The following is a 17,821-nucleotide window of genomic DNA, read 5'->3' on the forward strand; positions in this document are numbered from 1 at the left end:
CAGCTTGTTTCTGGCTCAAGCAGTTCCCCCCACCCCAAATTGACCTGGGTTTTATCCTTTTTATCTGTCCTTTGGAGATGATATGGCTTTTTGCATGATGTGGGAGTGTGATGAACAAGGCAGTTGAGTGTGGGACAGGCTGATTAACGAGTGAGTCTTATTCTGTTGATGTAACGTGATAATCTGGGAGAATATCCTCATAAACTTCGGTGCAATTTTTAGGAGAGTAACCAAATAATGCTTTAAAAAGGTACTCCACGGCCAGCCATACGTGATGATTTTTGAAAATAACATTAATTTCGTTGTAATCATAATGTTCTAAAACGTATATTATTTGCAAATTTCAAAAAGCTGAATTACAACCTTTCATATTTGCTCTGAACTGAACAAAGCTTGCTTGCTTGCGTGCAGCTCATACCCGGAAGCAGTCGTTCATCGGGTGATTTGTGTCAGAAGGCGGCTACTGTGTGTGTGGATTGCAGAAGAGGAAGCCAGTGGCCGACTGCAGATTGCTGGGTTCCTTAAAGTATACCCCAGAGTTGTCGGCGGGAGAAGTGTGGAAGAGCCGGGCTGGTGCTGGTACATGGTTATTTCTTGTTGGGGAGCGTTGGTCCGGAAGTTGCTGATGATGAAGCCTGAGGTGGTTTTTGTCCTCGGTGGGCCAGGAGCCGGGAAAGGGACCCAGTGCGTCAAAATCGTCAAGGTGGGTGAAAAAAAAATCACATGCAGCAAGCAAATGCCTGGAGCTGGAGGGAGAGCCGCCCTGGGGCCAGGGCGTATGCATGTATTGTACTTAGATTATTCACACAGGAGTATGGTGGAACTGCTCATTCAATCTGTTTGACCTCAGACGGGGGGGAGATTTGAGTCTCCTTATTGTTAATGAGAGGTCGATGTGAGTATTTTTCAAGTGTAATCGGGGCTTTTATATTCCGCCAGGGAAGGACGTGGCCGAAGCCGGATGCGAATGGAATGAAGCGGATGAGATTTATTTAGACAGGAAGTTTTTAAAATATTTAATCTTTATATAAAATAGGTTGGTCTATATCATTTGAGATAAAAGATAGAAAATGTTGTAAATACTCAGCTTCTGCAGTGAGACAAAGTTAACGTTTCGACAGAAATGGTTGGAGGTTTTAAACAATTACAACAGCAGGAAGAAAAGGAGAGAATACGTGAGAAGGTCTGTGACTGTGAAAGGCAGGGGAGATTAAATGGCAAAAATGAATGTTGGGAGCGGGCAAGGGATGATAAGTGAAGGCGGATATGGAGGAGGTATTAATGGTATTAACAGAATCATTACCCTTACCGTTGTCTGAAAAAACGGGGGTGGGGTCGGAGGTTACGATCTGAAATTGTTGAACTCGACATTAAACCCAGAAGGCTGTAAAGTGTCTCATTGAAAGATGAGTTTACATTGAGCTTCCTTGGAACAATGTGGAAGGAGGTTGTGGATGAAGAGCTCTGGGTGAGTGTGTGGCAGAGAATTAACTGTCTGAGTTTGGTTTCCCCGTTATAGAAGAGACCACCTTGAAATTTTGAGTAGCCAATGCTAAATTGGCTATACAATATTAAATTGAAAGATATACAAGTTAATTGCAGTTTCATCTGGAATCCATCACCTATAATTTGGAAATTACTGTTATATTTTGAGATCGGATAGTCCAAAAGTGAAAGCTTGTTGGCCAATTTGTTAACATTTGCAGTTAAAATATATTTTAAAGCACATGTGCTTTAAATTCACTAATTTCAAAGCATATTATTTCATAACAAAATATGGGAACATAACTTCCTCAGAATGGCAATCAGCAGCAGATTGCCACTCTGTACCGACTTACCTGCACTTAAATTGTAAAGTGCCTGTCTTGCCTGGCCTTCCTGACTCAGACTGGATGAGACACAAGAAGCAAAGCGCATCCCCAGTAGCAGCAGTGAAGTGTAAAAGGACTGGAGCGAAGGAGGACACACCCCCTTTTACAGAACTAGCTGCTGTACAGCAGGTGAGTTTAAAGATCCCATTGAAAGGGAGAAGGTAAGTTTCTAAGGTAAGTGAATGAGATTTGGGGGTGCTAGTTCAGACATTGGCAGGGGGAGGGAATCCAAACATACTTTATAATTGTCACATCATTATGAAGTGCTTCAAAAGGTTAGTCATGGCACGAATCAATTCCAGCCTCCTCCATTGCCTGGATCCATTACAGTTTGCCTACTGCCACAACAGGTACACAGCAGATGCCATCTCCCTGGCCCTGCACTCAACCCTGAACACCTAGATAACAAAGACACTGATGTCAGACTCCTATTTATTGACTATAGCTCAGCCTTCAACACCATTATTCCTACGAAACTCATCTCCAAACCTCCGTGGCCTGTGCATCGACTACTCCCTCTGCAACTGGATCCTGAACTTCCTAACCCACAGCCACAATCAGTAAGGATAGGCAACAACATCTCCTCCACGATCATCCTCAACACCAGTGCCCCACAAGGCTGTGTTCTCAGCCCCCTACTATACTCCTTATACACCTATGAGTGTGTGGCCAAATTCCCCTCCAACTTGATTTTCAAGTTTGCTGATGTCATCACCATAGTGGGTCAGATCTCAAACAATGATGAGACAGTACAGAGAGAATCTGGTGAACTGCTGCGATGACCATAATCTCTCCCTCAATGTCAACAAAATGAAGGAGATTGTCATCGACTTTAGGAAGTGTAGTGGAGAACATGCCCCTGTCTACAACAACGGGGACGAAATAGAAATGGTCGAAAACTTCAGGTTTTTAGGTGTCCAGATCACCACCAACATGTCCTGATTCCCCCCCCAATTCCGACACTATAGTTAAGAAAGCCTACCAACACCTCTACTTTCTCAGAAGATTAAGAAAATTTGGCATGTCAGCTACGACTCTCACCAACCTTTACAGATGCACCATAGAAAGCATTCTTTCTGGTTGTATCACAGATTGGTATAGCTCCTGCTCTGCCCAAGACTGCAAGAAACTACAATGTGAATGTAGCCCAATCCATCATGCAAACCAGCCTCCCATCCATTGATTCTGTCTACACTTCCTGTTGCCTTGGCAAAGCAGCCAGCATAATTAAGGACCCCACCCACTCCAGATACACTCTCTTAATCTTCTTCTGTCGGGAAAAAGATACAAAAGTCTGTGGTCACGTACCAACCAACTCAAGAACAGCTTCTTCCCTGCTGCCATCAGACTTTTGAATGGACCTACCTTGTATTAAGTTGATCTTTCTCTACATCCTTGCTATGACTGTAACACTACATTCTGCACTCTTTCATTACCTTTTCTATGAATGGTATGTTTTGTCTGTATAGCGCGCAAGAAACAATGAAAAGTATTGTTTCTTGCGTTCCATACAGACAAAACATACCGTTCATGGAGTACGTGAGGGAGAAGGAAGGGTTGGGGGGGGTCCTTGATTATGCTGGCTGCTTTTCTGACACAGCGGGAAGTGTAGCCAGAGTCAATGGATGGAAGGCTTGTTTGCTGATGGACTGGGCTATGTTCACAACCCTTTGTTGTTTTTTGCGGTCTTGGGCAGAGCAAGAGCCATACCAAGCTGGGATGCATCTGGAAATGATGTTTTCTATGGTGCATCTGTAAAAATCGCTGAGTGTCATAGCGGGCATAACAAATTTCCTTAACTTCCTGAGAAAGCAGAGGCGTTGGTGGGCTTTCTTAACTATAGTGTCGGTGTGGAGGGACCAGGACAGGTTGTTGATGATCTGAACACCTAGAAACCTGAAGCTCTCGACCAGTTCCACTTCATCACCATTGACGTATACCAGGGTATGTCGATGACTATCTAATTCGTTTTACTGACATTGAAGGAGAGATTATTGTCATCACACCATTTCACCAGATTCTCTGTCTCTTTCCTGTACTCCGTCTCGTCATTGTTTGAGATCTGACCCACTGCAGGGGTGTCACCAGCACTTTCAACTGCTGCACTTTCACCAGCACTTTTAAGTCACTTGAAAATGGAGTTGGAGGAGAATTTGGCTAAGTGTATACGGAGTATAGTAAGGGGCTGAGGACACCTGGTTTTGAGGATAATTGTGGAGGAGGTGTCGTTGCCTATCCTGGCTGATTATAGTCTGTGGGTTGGGATGTCTAGGATCCAGTCGTAGAGGGAGGAACTGAGCCCTAGGCCACGGAGTTTGGAGATGAATTTTGTTGGGACAATGGTGTTGAAGACTGAGCTGTAGCCAATAAAGAGGAGTCTGACATAAATGTCTTTGTTATTCAGCCTTCCACATTCTACCCTTTGTGAACTTGAGGCAATCCCAAAAACACATGTCTATGTCCTTGCACAAAATTCTGTTCACCCATCACTTCTGAGTTTTCTGACCAACAGTGGCTCTCAGTTGAGTAACACCTTGATTTTAAAAATATCATCCTTGTTTTCAAAATTCACCATGACCTTGCTTCTTTAATCTGCTCCAGCCACTCAGCCCTCAGATAACTGGACTCCTCTAATTCTGGCCTCTTCAGTTCTGATTTTAATTGCTCCAGCACTAGTGGCTGCTGTGGCTTCAAATGCCAACACTCTAGGATTCCCTCCCTAAACCTCTTTGTCTTTTTACCTCTCTTTGCTCCTTTAAGGACTCCATTAAATCCATCGCTTTGGCCTTTGATTTATCTGCTGTAATTTCTCCTTGTAGGTTTGGTGTCAAATTTTGCTTTTTGCTCCTCTGTGAAGTGCCTTGAGATGTTTTATGATGTCAAAAGCACTATATAAAACAAGTTTGTTGTGTTAGTGAAAAGTGGTCATGAAGCTGTTTGGATTGTAAAAACTTCCTTCAGGAAAAGAACCAACTCTGCCATCCTTATCTGATTCGGCCAATATGTGACTCCAGCCCCAAACTGATCTGGTTGACTCTTGGCTGCACTCTGAAGAGGCCTAACAAGCCACTCAGTTGTATCTAATTCAGAGCAACTAGGGATGGGCAATAAATGTTGGACTTGCCCACGTTCAAGAATTTTTTTTCAATTGACTAAATGGGTTCATTCAAATTTCTGAGTGAGCATACATGGTACGGGTGAGGAAAAGGTACACTCCAGTCTTTTAAGGGTGCATTATTCTAATTTTGTGTAGTTCAAGCACCAGACAGTGGTCTAAGTAAAATTTACACATTTTTGTCCTGTTCAAGAAAATCTAGTTAGACCTTAATTGTGCAAAACGTTTAATTAACCTTTACAAGTACAGTTTCAAAGTAGCTTTGGCATGTTATTACATCAAGCTTGGTGTCTATGGCTTAGTGTGGGACTAAAGCACGTAGGCTTGATCCACTATCTGTTGAACTGGAAGATAAAATATGACAGAGTAGACATTTGTAATGAAAGGATGGAAATAAGGACATAATGTATAACTTGAAAATGGGCACTAATTTGTGTCTACATCCCCTAGTACAATTATTCCCTGCTCTGTAATCTTGCTTCACTTTAAGATTGTATATTTAGTCTCAATTTTCCCATATGCAATGCCTTGGGAAATTGACGAGTTTATAATTGGGGACTGTATTTTGATAACATGCTGCTTAGATTATATTTAAGCAGCATCGTTGGAGAAAAAGTTTGAAATAACATTTTATTGTGACCACAGTAGAAAAATATTCTGCACAATTTAATGATGGTTGTAGCTTGGGTTAGATTTTATGCTGTTTACAGTGAGTAAAAGGTGCAGCTCGGAGATTTGAAAGGTATCTTGCACATAATCTAGCACTTGAATACCACATGAATTTGAATATTGTGTTAAGTGAATTTTAACTATCTTAATTCATAATTGTAACAAGGGTTAAAACTTGTAATCACTTTTTTGTTAATGTCCAGAAATATGGATACATTCACTTGTCTGCTGGTGATCTACTTCGTGCTGAACGAAGCAAAGAAGCTACACAGTATGGCGAACTGATTGACAGTTACATTAAAGAAGGAAAAATTGTCCCTGTGGAAATAACTATTAACCTCATAAAAAGGGTAAGCCAACTTTTGACAACCTAAAAGACAGTGATATTTCAGGATGTGCAATTCTTGATCTGATTTTGTTTAACTTTCTTCAATGAATCCACTGATGACATTTGGTTGTGGCAATCTGATGCTTGTTAGTTGTGCTGCAGACCTGAATTTTCAGTTGAGTCAGTTGAATTGCCTGGCCACCGCTTTATCATCTGTAATGATTTTTCTTTTTAAAAAAAATTGCAACTGAAATGAAAGTCTATGGTAAATTTGTAAAAGTTGACGAATGTTTTTGACATGCTGGATAGGTACAGTGGGTTCTATTTGTAATGTTCTTTGTGGAAGAACGTCCCAAACTAAAATCGCTTGCAAAATAATTTCTAACTTTCTGTGAAAAGTATTTGTTTGGCCTGGACTTACTGTCAGCCGACAGATGGAGCATTTTGTGTACAAAGTGATTACAAAAGCTGCTGTGGGAGGAAACCAATTGTTTCACTTTTCTTTTACTGTATTCCTAGAATGGCAAACAACTCTTTTCCAAAAGAATATTTCTGCTTCATCAAATATCACATTTTAAATGGACCTGATCAACAAGTACTTAAAATCATGACATTTTAATTCAGATAAGAAGAATTTAGTGGGAAAAATTGTTAAATGTGCTGCAATTTTCATTTTTTAATAAGATGTTTCGAGAGGAATTGCTGAAATGTGGCTGTAATATTATTATAGTAAATTAAAAAGTGGCACAGTGATTAGCACTGGAAGGTGGCACAGTGATTAACTCTGCTGCCTCACAGCGCCAGGAACCTGGGTTCGATTCCTGGCTTGGGTCACTATCTGTGCGGAGTCCATATGTTCTCCCCGTGCCTGCGTGGGTTTCCTCTGGGTACTCCGGTTTCCTCCCACAGTCCAAAAGACGTGCAGGTTAGGTGCATTGGCCATGCTAAATTCTCCCTCGGGGTACCCGAACAGGCGCCGGAGTGTGGTGACTAGGGGATTTTCACAGTAACTTCATTGCGGTGTTAATTTAAGCCTACTTGTGACAAATAAATCAATTTTATTCTTTGCATGTTCCTTCCCTCCTCCCTTCCTGATATAATTTCGCAGTGACTATATTTGGTGTTTAAAGTTATTTAATTTGGCACATTATTTCTGTTTTTGATCTTCATAACTGTCATACAGTATCAATCTTGCTTATTGCCATTCTCTTCCATTGAAACAATAGTAATATAAATACTTTGCAAAACATATGGAGGACCATAAAGACATCATTTGCTATATAACTTTATTATTCCATCTGATATCTTGACTGCGCTTTGCAGTTAGTACTGAGTTAGTTTCTTCCATGTCAGGATATCGTTTATGATTCATCAAACAATGTATACACCCACTTCAGGAATTTTTAAGTTAAATATTAAGAGCAGTGCCCTCACTCCCTTTTCCTGTTACGCCCAGAGGCATCAACCTGGCAATTCACCAGTTACCTTGAATGCTTAAATGTGGTTTGTTCAGTGGTAGCAGAATTATACTAATGCAGATTGTTCTATTCTTGTTTGCTTTAAGAATTAGATTTTTTTTGCTGAAAAGGTGAACATGTTGCTGAAACCTGTAACCTTGCAGTCTTGTTTGCTTTAAGAATTACATTTTATTGCGGAAAAGGGAGACGTGTTGCTGAAACTTTTAGTCTTGCACTCATCAGGAAATACGCACTGTCAAATTTCTAACAGTCAAAAAATTGGTTGGCAAGTTGACTCTGGCCAAGGCACTACCATGGAGGAAACAACAGGAAACTATAGGTACCCCCAGCTCCCAAGAAATTAAAATAAAACATAAGGCTTGAACAAATCCCCCTAGTTTGCAGGAGAATGGGTCACTGTATGAAAGTTTATGGCTGCCAGCAAGTGCAAATGAACCATGTTAAGCATTCAACCCACCATTAGCTGTTAGTGTAGCCATGAGCAGGCTCAGGACTGCTCAGCAAATGCTGTCCAATCCCAAAACCACTTCCAACAGCAGACTTTCTGTTCTGGAATTTGTGACCACAGGCTGGTTGAACATGGCCTGCGCTCCATTCACCACGGAAAGCTGAAGGAAATGTTGTATGAACTGATCAGCGTTGACTGGACTTATAGGGCAGCATGTTCGTTCAGTTGTTTGTGATGGATGGAATGCAGGCTGTGCATGACATGCCTGTGATTACAGGGCTTAGAATGGAATGTCTGTTGATGGATGTGGTTCTGAGGTTAGGCAACACATACTGATCAGTCCTGAGTGCACTTTGGCTAATCTAGCAACCAATTTGAGGCGGTTAGACTTGTATTGTGACTCATTTGTGCTTGCTTGAAAGAAGATACACTATGATAGAGGGAATGTTTGTATGCAGGGAACCATTCTCTGCAAATAAGTGTTCAAGTTTTGCACCTTTTTAAGTTAACTAGGAGCATGGGGAGTCTACAGTTCCCCATAACTTTCTCCATGGCGACAATTCAGCCTATCGCAATCAACTTGCTAACCAATCAGCACTTTTCTTCCCCTGTGGTATAAATTGTTGTGATCAATTGAAATTGTTTGTCCTGATGAGTGCAAGACAAACAGCCCTCAGCAACATGTCTCCCTTTTGAGAAATATTCAAGTTCTGAACAACAAAGTTGCAGTTTGATTACATTTTCTTTGTAATTAAAAGATGAGAGAATCTTGCTAAATATTTGCCTATGACTCCTGGGCAGAGGTGATTTGGATCTGATAAGCTGAATGGAGATTTTCATGAGGTCAAACAATGTTTGGATTCTCCCAATAATTCCATTTTAACACTTCTCTCAAATCCTGCTTAAATGTCCAGTTGACCTGACCCCACCTAATCTTCACAGAATCATAGAATCCCCACAGTGCAGAAGGAGGCCAGTAGGCCCATCGAGCTTGCACCAACAACAAACTCGCCCTATCCCTGTAACTCCACGTATCCACCCGGCAAATCCCCCTGACACAAGGGGCAATTTAGCATGGCCAATCCACCTAACCTGCACATCTTTGCATTGAGAGGAGAAACCGGAGCACCTGAGGGAAATACACATACACATGGGGAGAACTTGCAAACTCCACACAGTCATCCAAGGCTGGAATTAAACCGGGGTCCCTGGTGCTGTGAGGCAACGGTGCTAACCACTGTGCCACCGTCCTCTAGTTTTGGTATTAGTTTAATACAAACATATGAAATCGGAGCAAAGTCAGCCATTCGGCTGCTCAAGCCTGTTCCACCATTCAATAAGATCACGGCTGATCTGTTTCAAATTTCGTATTCCCTGGATTGCAAGTTTTAAGTTTATTTTATTATTGTTACAAGTAGGCTTACATTAACACTGCAATGAAGTTACTGTGAAGATCCCCTAGTTACCACATTCCAGTGTCTGTTCAGGTACACTGAGGGAGAATTTAGCATGGCCAATGCACCTAACCAGCACGTCATTTTGACTGTGGGAGGAAACTGGAGCACCCGGAGGAAACCCACGCAGACACAAGGAGTTCGTGAAAATCCGCACAGACAGTGACCCAAGCCAGGAATCGAACCTGGGTCCCTGGCACTGTGAGGTAGCAGTGCTAACCAAAGTGCCACCATGCCGCCCAGATTTATTTATATTTTTCTTGGTTCCAAGAATCTAAGCCTTGACTGCTATTTTCAAATAATCTCAGAAGTTGGTCAAATTAGTTCTGAATGAGGGATAAGTTCTTAGTTAGCAGTATTGGAACATACATTTTAACTTCATTACATTTGGATTAATTTGTTCTTTCTGTTGTATGTATTGCTAGGCTCAGCAATACAGGTGTATCCAGAAATATACTAATACTTGGTAGCTGGCAATCAATAACAGCCCTGTACCAAATAGTTATAGAAAATGTGATCTCATAACTCTTCAAGATAGATCTACAGGCTGATCTAAGTTACTAGCAGCAAATAACTTTCTATGTCTTTAAATTGAACAAAATTCACAAGGTCTCACCATTACGGTGCCTCAAGAAGGCAGCTCACCACCACCTTTTCAAGGGCAACTAAGGATGGGCAATAAATGCGACGCCTATGTCCCACAAATGAATTTTTAAAAATCTACCCCCAATAACCTTTGATTCCCTTGCTTAACAAGAATCTTTCAACTCCACCTTTACAATATTCATTGACCAGCCCTGCACTGCCTTCTGAAACAGAGTTACAACCCACAGAGAGAAAAAAATTCTATTTCTATCCTAAAAGGGTGACCCCTAATTTTAAAACAGTGCCCTCAGTTTTGGACTCACCGACAAGAAGAAACATCCTTTCCATGTCCACTTTGTCAAGACTGTTCACGATCTTGTATACTTCACTCAAGTCACCCCTCACTTTTCTAAAATCCAGTGTAAATAAGCTCAATCTGGCGAATCTTTTCTCATAAAATAATCTGCTCATTCCAGGCCTCAATCTAATGAACCTCTTCTGAACCACCTCCAACGCATTTATATCCTTCCTTAAATAAGGAGAACAGAATTGCACACAGTGTTCAAGATGTGGTCTCACTCAGTCCTGTATAACTGAAGCATGATATCCTTCCTTTTATCACACACAAAAACCAAAAATGTTTGGCAGATCTGACAGCATCTGTGGAGAGCGAATAGAGCTAACATTTCAAGTCTGGATGACCCTTCTTCAGAGCTCAGATCCCTCTCATAATATAGGAGAGTATTCCTTTAACCTTCTTAGATACTTAGTGTATCTGCATAGTAACTTTTTGTGACCCATGCATGAGAACACCTGGATCCTTCTGCTAGCCAGACAATCTTCTATCCATGTCAATATGTTACTGCCTAAACCATGAGATTTTATTTTCCACAAGAACCTTTAATGTGGCACCTTATCAAACACCTGGAAATTCAAGTACATCAGTACTTCTACAGGCACCACTTCATCCACAACCCATGTCACTCCATCAAAGAACTCCAATAACTTGGTTAAACGTGATTTTCCTTTCACAAAACTATACTGACTCGCCCCGATTACCTTGACTTTTTCTCAGTACCCAGCTATAACTGTAATGATCAATTCTAGCATCTTCCCCATGACAGGAGTCAAGCTGACTGGCCTACTGTTTCCTGCTTTTTGCCTCCCTTCTTGAATAGAGGGATCACATTTGCTACTTTCCAGTCTGATGGAACCTTTCCAGAATCTAGCTAATTTTTGAAAGTTAATACCTAACGCATCTACTACCTCATTAACGACCTAATTCTAGGATAAAGTCTATCAGGACACAGAGACCTGGCAGCCCGCAGCTCCATTAGTTTGCTTAGTACTGTCTATCTAGTGACTGTAATTGCACCAAGTTTCTTTCCATCTTCTAGCTCCTGATTTACAGCTATTACTGGAATATTTTTGTATCTTCTATAGTGAAGACAAGCAAAATATTAGTTAATTTCATCTGTCATTTCCTTATTATCTACTATTAACTGCCCATTTTCACTCTCTCGAGGACCATCACTTAACTTTACTTTTTTTCTGTTTAAATACCTGCAGAAACTCTTGCCATCCATTTTCACATTTCTAGCTATCCTTCTCATCTTTTATTTTTGTTCTCCTGATTGACCTTTTAGTCATTCTCTGCCACTCTTTATCTTCTGACCAAACATCTGACCTGCCACTCATCTTTGAGCAATGATATGCTTTTTCCTTAAGTTTGGTACTTCCCTTAGCTTCTTTATTTATAATATTTTTTTAAACTTTCAGGAAATTGATTCAACAAAACATTGGCATTAGATTTCTGTGTTATTTTGCAGGCAATGGATGAGACAATGGAGCACGATGCCACGAAAAACAAGTTTCTTATTGATGGATTTCCAAGAAATACAGACAACCTCGATGGTTGGAACAAGAAGATGGATAACAATGCTGATGTGAAATTTGTCCTTTTTTTCGACTGTAGCAATGAGGTAACAGTTCTGTTGGGGGAAAAATATCCAGAGAATGACTGATGATATCAATGGATGAATGCTAAAGCTGCTGCTTAAGTAGGCAGGGGAATGTCATGAGAGTAAACTTGGTGTATTCTATGTTGTCAGTAGTATTTTCTAAATAAATTTATGCAAAGTCCTATATTAATCTGAAATACCTTGGGCTGTATTTTGCAGCCAGCAATAACACAATTCTCACTGCTGCTCTTGAAGAAAGCTGCTGATAAAGATCCGGTGACCTCTTTAGAATGATTTCCCATTGCACCAGAAACAGCATAAGCGATGGTCCCTTTCAACATTAGAAACCATAGAACCATAGAAAATTACAGCTCAGAAACAGGCCTTTTGGCCCTTCTTGTCTGTGCCGAACCATTTTATGCCTAGTCCCACTGACCTGCACTTGGACCATATCCCTCCACACCCCTCTCATCCATGAACCCGTCCAAGTTTTTCTTAAATGTTAAAAGTGACCCCGCATTTACCACTTTATCCGGCAGCTCATTCCACACTCCCACCGCTCTCTGCGTGAAGAAGCCTCCCCTAATATTCCCTTTAAACTTTTCTCCTTTCACCCTTAACCCATGCCCTCTGGTTTTTTTTCTCCCCTAGCCTCAGCGGAAAAAGCCTGCTTGCATTCACTCTATCTATACCCATCAAAATCTTATACACCTGCAGTTGTACTGATGGCTTCTGCTCCAGAACTGGCCAGGCCTTCAGCCACATAGTCCAAGTACATTTACAATACAAGTATTCACCAAACAATGTTGAAAATTGCACACCTATCTCCTGTCCACAAAAAGTAGGACAAATCCAATCTGCTAATTACTGCCCTATCAGTCTACTGGTTTGGTGCACTGACCCGAACAGGACTAGGGGAATTTCACAGTAACTTCATTGCAGTGTTAATGTAAGCCTTACTTGTGACTAATAAATAAACTTTAAAATAAACTTTACTCTCGGCCATCAGCCAAGTAATCAAAGGTGTTGGCAACAGTGTTATCAAGTGGCATTTACTTTGCAACTCACTGATGCTCAGTTTGAGTTCTGTCAGGGTTACTCTGCTCTACACCAAATTACAGTCTGGATCCAAACATGGCACGGCACGGTGGCACAGTGGTTAGCACTGCTGCTTCACAGCTCCAGGGACCTGGGTTCGATTCCCGGCTTGGGTCACTGTCTGTGTGGAGTTTGCACATTCTCCTCGTGTCTGCGTGGGTTTCCTCCGGGTGCTCCGGTTTCCTCCCACAGTCCAAAGATGTGCAGGTTAGGTTGATTGGCCATGCTAAAATTGCCCCTTAGTGTCCTGGGATGCATAGATTAGAGGGATTAGCGGGTAAAATATGTTGGGATATGGGGGTAGGGCCTGGGTGGGATTGTGGTCGGTGCAGACTCGATGGGCCGAATGGCCTCTTTCTGTACTGTAGGGTTTCTATGATTCTATGATATGATTCTATGGATAAAAAAATTGAGTTGAGAGTAATTTTCCTTGACATCAAGGCAGCATTTGCCCATGTGTAGCAGCAAGGAACCCTAGCAAAGTTGAAATCAATGGGAACCAAGGAGAAGACTCTCTACTGGTTGGAGTCATACCTACCACAAAGGAAGATAATGGTGATTGTGGAAGCCAATCTCCTCCACTCTAGGACATCACTACGGGAGCTCCTCAGGGCAGTGTCAAAGGCCCAACCATCCTCAACTGCTTTATCAATGATATTCCCTCCATCATAAAGTCAGAACTGAGGATGTTTGTTGATGTTTGCACAATACTCAGTACTATTTGCAACCCCTCAGATGCTGAAGCAGTTTGTGCGTACATGTAGCAAGAGCTGAACAACATTCAGACTTGGGCTGATAAGTAAGAAGTAACATTCGCACCATACTAGTGCCAGGCAATGACTATCTTCAACAGGAGGAAATCTAATCATCACCCCTTGATGTTCATTGGTATTATACCATTGCCGGATTCCCCAAAAATGAATATCCTAGGGGTTACCATTGACTAAAAACTGAACTGGACCAGCCTATAAATACTGTGGCTTTGAGAGCAGGTCAGAAGCTGGGAATCCTGAGGTGAGTAACCCACCTCTTGATTCCCCAAAGCCTGTCCACCATCTACAAGGCCCAAGTCAGGAGCGTGATTGAATACCCTCCACTTGGTTGGAGGCGCAGCTCCAACAATACTCTCGAATCATAGAATTGTTACCCCACAGAAGGAGGCTACTTGGCCCATCGTATCAGGACTAGCTTTCCGAATGAGCAATTCACCTCGGTCCGTTACCTTGCCTTCTACTGTAACACTGTACATCCTTCCTCTTGAGATAACAGTCCAATTCTCTTTTAAATGCTTCAATTGAACCTGCCTCCACCATACTCTGTGCATTCCAGATCCTAATCTTTGCTTCTTTGCTAATTATTTTAAAACTGTGCCTTCTCATTTTCGATCCTTTCACGGTGGGAATAGTTTCTCTTTATCTACTGTGCCTAGATCCTTCAGGATTTTAAATATCTCTATCAAATTTCCTCTGTCTTCTGTTCAAGGAAAATAGTACTAACTTCGTCAAAATACATAACTGAAGTCTCTCATCACTGGAACCATTCTCGTGAATCTTTTTTGCACAGTCTTTAGTGCCTTCTCATCTGTCCTAAAGTGCGATGCCCAGAACTGGGTGCAACACTCCAGCTGAGGTTGAAGTAATGTCTTATACAAGTTCAGCGTAACCTCCTGCTCTTGTACTCAATGCACCTATTAATAAAGCCAAGCATACCATATTGTTTATTAACTATAACACTCTTAGCTTGTTTTACCACCTTCAGTGACTCATACACATATACATCCAGGTCCCTCTATGCTCCTGCAAGGCAGCTAAACTTTCTCACAATTCTCTGTTTCCAAAGATCTGTATACAGCGTTGCCTTGAAAGAGGAAAAGGTAGTGGAAGAACAGATGACAACATCAACAGTCTGACGAAAAGGTAGAAATACAATTTTTTTTTCATAGAATCATATGAGCTCATGGCATAGATGGAGGTTGTTCGGCCCTTTGTGCCTGTGCTCACTCTTCTTCTGTTTATTAAGAGCCAGTTTTCCTGTGCTGTTGATCTTCTATCTACTTTATTGCATCTCTTTCAGAATTCAGACATATATGCAGTCCACTAAACCCATTATAGAACTATATGAGAAAGAAGGGAAAGTAAGACGAGTTGATGGAACCAAAAGTGCTGAAGAGGTATGTGATGTGTAGCTAGAGCTAGACCTCTAGTCTTGCCCATGAACATGAATTTGTACTTATTTTAGGAGAAAATGTTTGAGATTTTCTCCTTTTAGGCTAACTAAATTCTTACTCCTTTTACGTAGAAAGACCTGTGACATAACACATTATTGCCATAAATTTATATGTATTTAATGGCCAGTGTTTGAAAATGTTCTGTGTTAAATTTGAATTTATTTTATTTTCTCTAGGTTTTTGCTGATGTCCAGAAAATCTTTGATGAAAACTGAATTGGCTGCTCTTGAAGTTTTAAAATTCAGGTGTTTCTGCCTTGCCGGGATTGCTATTCTACCTTTTTTGTTTATTTTACTGTACTATCTTTTCAATAGAAGTCCTCGAATGGGTATCTAGATCTTTCCATTAGTGTGTCATTTGCTATTACTTTTGTATGAAAGCATTCTTTGTCAAGTGTATTGAGGAACATTACTTTTTTTTAACCTGCTTCCAAATGTGCTTGTCCTATCTAGTTTGTTTGTAGAATAGAATTATTCACGTAAAACATGTATTTGCCTAAGGGTGTATCAAAACTCTCTCATACTTGAGGTACAGTAAGTTGTAACTGACTGTTTCATACCAAATAATCATATTTAAAATAGTTGGTGCGCAGATGGGTATTATTTATCAACCTACATGGACATGACCCTGATTTAATTTTTTTGGGTGCCTGACTTATTCCACATTTGTAAATCTGAACGCAATTTCATAAAACTTGAAGGAATACAAAGAGTGAAGTACTGAATTTAAGAAACTTGTTTCATGAATATTTAAGGCTGTGTGTGTTGGAAAAATTAAATTGGGAAAGTGGTATCTGAAAATGTGTTTGTTGTCCTTGAGTTTATCTATTTATGTATTTTAATCTTTTCAAAGGAATTAAATTTATCTTATCGGTATACAATAGTTAAATGTTGCTGGGTCAAAATCCTAGAACTCTAACAGCACTGTGCGGGGTGCCTTCACCACATAGGCTGTAGTAATTCAAGAAAGAGACTCATCACCCCATTCTCGAGAGCAATTAGGGTTGAACAATAAAAACTGGCATTGCCAGCAGCACCCACATCCTGGAATTTTTTAAAAAATCTTCAAATATGTAAAAGTATTACAGTACTCTGTCCTGTAGGATGAATGTGTTTCAGGGAAAATGGTTGGATCTGGAATAGGTGGCTGGAAAACCAGTGCAGAAATATTTTACGGTTTGTTCTTGGACAATTTGCAAGCCTGAAGTAACAATTTCTTTGCTACTCACTAGTCAATGCTCAGATGCACCCGTTAGATCTGTGTAAGTACACAGTAGGATCAGACAGACATCATTTTGCACTATATTTATGTTGCAATATTTGTGTATAGGAGGACACGAGAGGGTATTTTCTTAAATTTGTGTCCCACAGTCGGGTACTGTGCATGTGAAACGAATAACTTGTAAATGCTGGAAATCCAGATCAGATCAATTGGCATCTGTAAGGAGAAACTGTTAACATATTTAAATGTCTATTGAAGGATCTAGACCTGAAATATTAACCTATACTTTGCCCTTTATATATGCTGATTTGCGTGCTCTGTACTTCCAGCATGTTTATTTGATTTTATTCTTGTGCTTGGAAATATCATGATTAATTATTTACAATGATTGTAATTCTAATTCTTTCAAATAAATTAACTGAGCTGGAATTCTGAGCATTGAATTCTGAGAAATTGAAGTCTGATTATTAAAGATGAGACCATATCAGAATATTTTGTTTCAATATCTTGATTGCAAGAGATTTTGTTTTGTTGTTAGTTTTTCATCTCTTTGCTGTTTTTCTTAGTCAAATTCATACTTTGTACAGTCTTGTATTTAATAGACATGTTGCCCGAACATGACAAAAGTGGGTATGATGTTTCATCACAGATGGCAATATAGTAAACACTGTTACAAACTATTGCTACAAAGTTTCAGTGTATAACAAACGTATATATTTTAAAATGCCAGTCCTTGGGAAAGGCACAATATAATTTACGTTTCACAGATCGGCTGGATACTTTTCATAGGATTCCGTCCGAAGTTTGATAGTCTTGACTAATTGGTTTACCTTGGATTAGTGCCCATTTGCTTATGTAATAACAGTGCAAATAAAAAAACTAAATAAATTTGCTGCCTGTTCATGTTTCCAACTTTGTTTGCTGAAAAGTCAGAACTTCTCATGATTGCTTGGATCCAGAATATTTTTGCTTTAGATTGTATTAAACTATATGTTCGTACATCCAGTTTATTATGCTGCGTCAATATTTTGTTCAGTTTTCTGTCTTCTGAAAATGCTTGAAAAGCACCTTGGGGTACCTTGTCCAAGTGGCCTTAGTATACAAGTATTGACAAGATATGTGATTGATGGGGAAGCAGGCATCATGGCCAGTTCTGAAATTCATACATACATTTTCTAGTAGAAGTCACGACTGAGTGACAACTTTGGCAGATGTTTGTTTTCCTATTCCTAGCTCAGTATTGGACTGCTGCCTTTTAGGTTGGCATGTAAAACTGAATTAAATTGGTGTTGCAAATTGAGATTTTGCAAATTGATTTAGATTTAAGCAACTAAGCAATTTTTGAAGAAGAGCTTTTTTTTCTATA

General features: G+C 40.4%; 1 protein-coding gene across 1 annotated transcript in view; it reads left to right on the top strand.

Moving 5' to 3' along the window:
• Positions 1-17,459, top strand: part of cmpk (cytidylate kinase) — a 33,327-nt gene extending 15,868 nt beyond the window's left edge. Inside the window, exons 2-7 of the mRNA XM_078218544.1 lie at positions 412-703; positions 5,859-6,005; positions 11,778-11,930; positions 14,847-14,923; positions 15,081-15,177; positions 15,411-17,459. Of these exons, the coding sequence (XP_078074670.1) occupies positions 584-703; positions 5,859-6,005; positions 11,778-11,930; positions 14,847-14,923; positions 15,081-15,177; positions 15,411-15,449 (633 nt within the window). The 5' untranslated portion in view covers positions 412-583 and the 3' untranslated portion in view covers positions 15,450-17,459. The remainder of the gene's footprint in view (positions 1-411; positions 704-5,858; positions 6,006-11,777; positions 11,931-14,846; positions 14,924-15,080; positions 15,178-15,410) is intronic.
• Positions 17,460-17,821: the final 362 nt, after the last annotated feature.

The sequence above is a fragment of the Mustelus asterias genome, chromosome 8, assembly GCF_964213995.1.
Source record: "Mustelus asterias chromosome 8, sMusAst1.hap1.1, whole genome shotgun sequence".
Taxonomy (NCBI): Eukaryota; Metazoa; Chordata; class Chondrichthyes; order Carcharhiniformes; family Triakidae; genus Mustelus; species Mustelus asterias.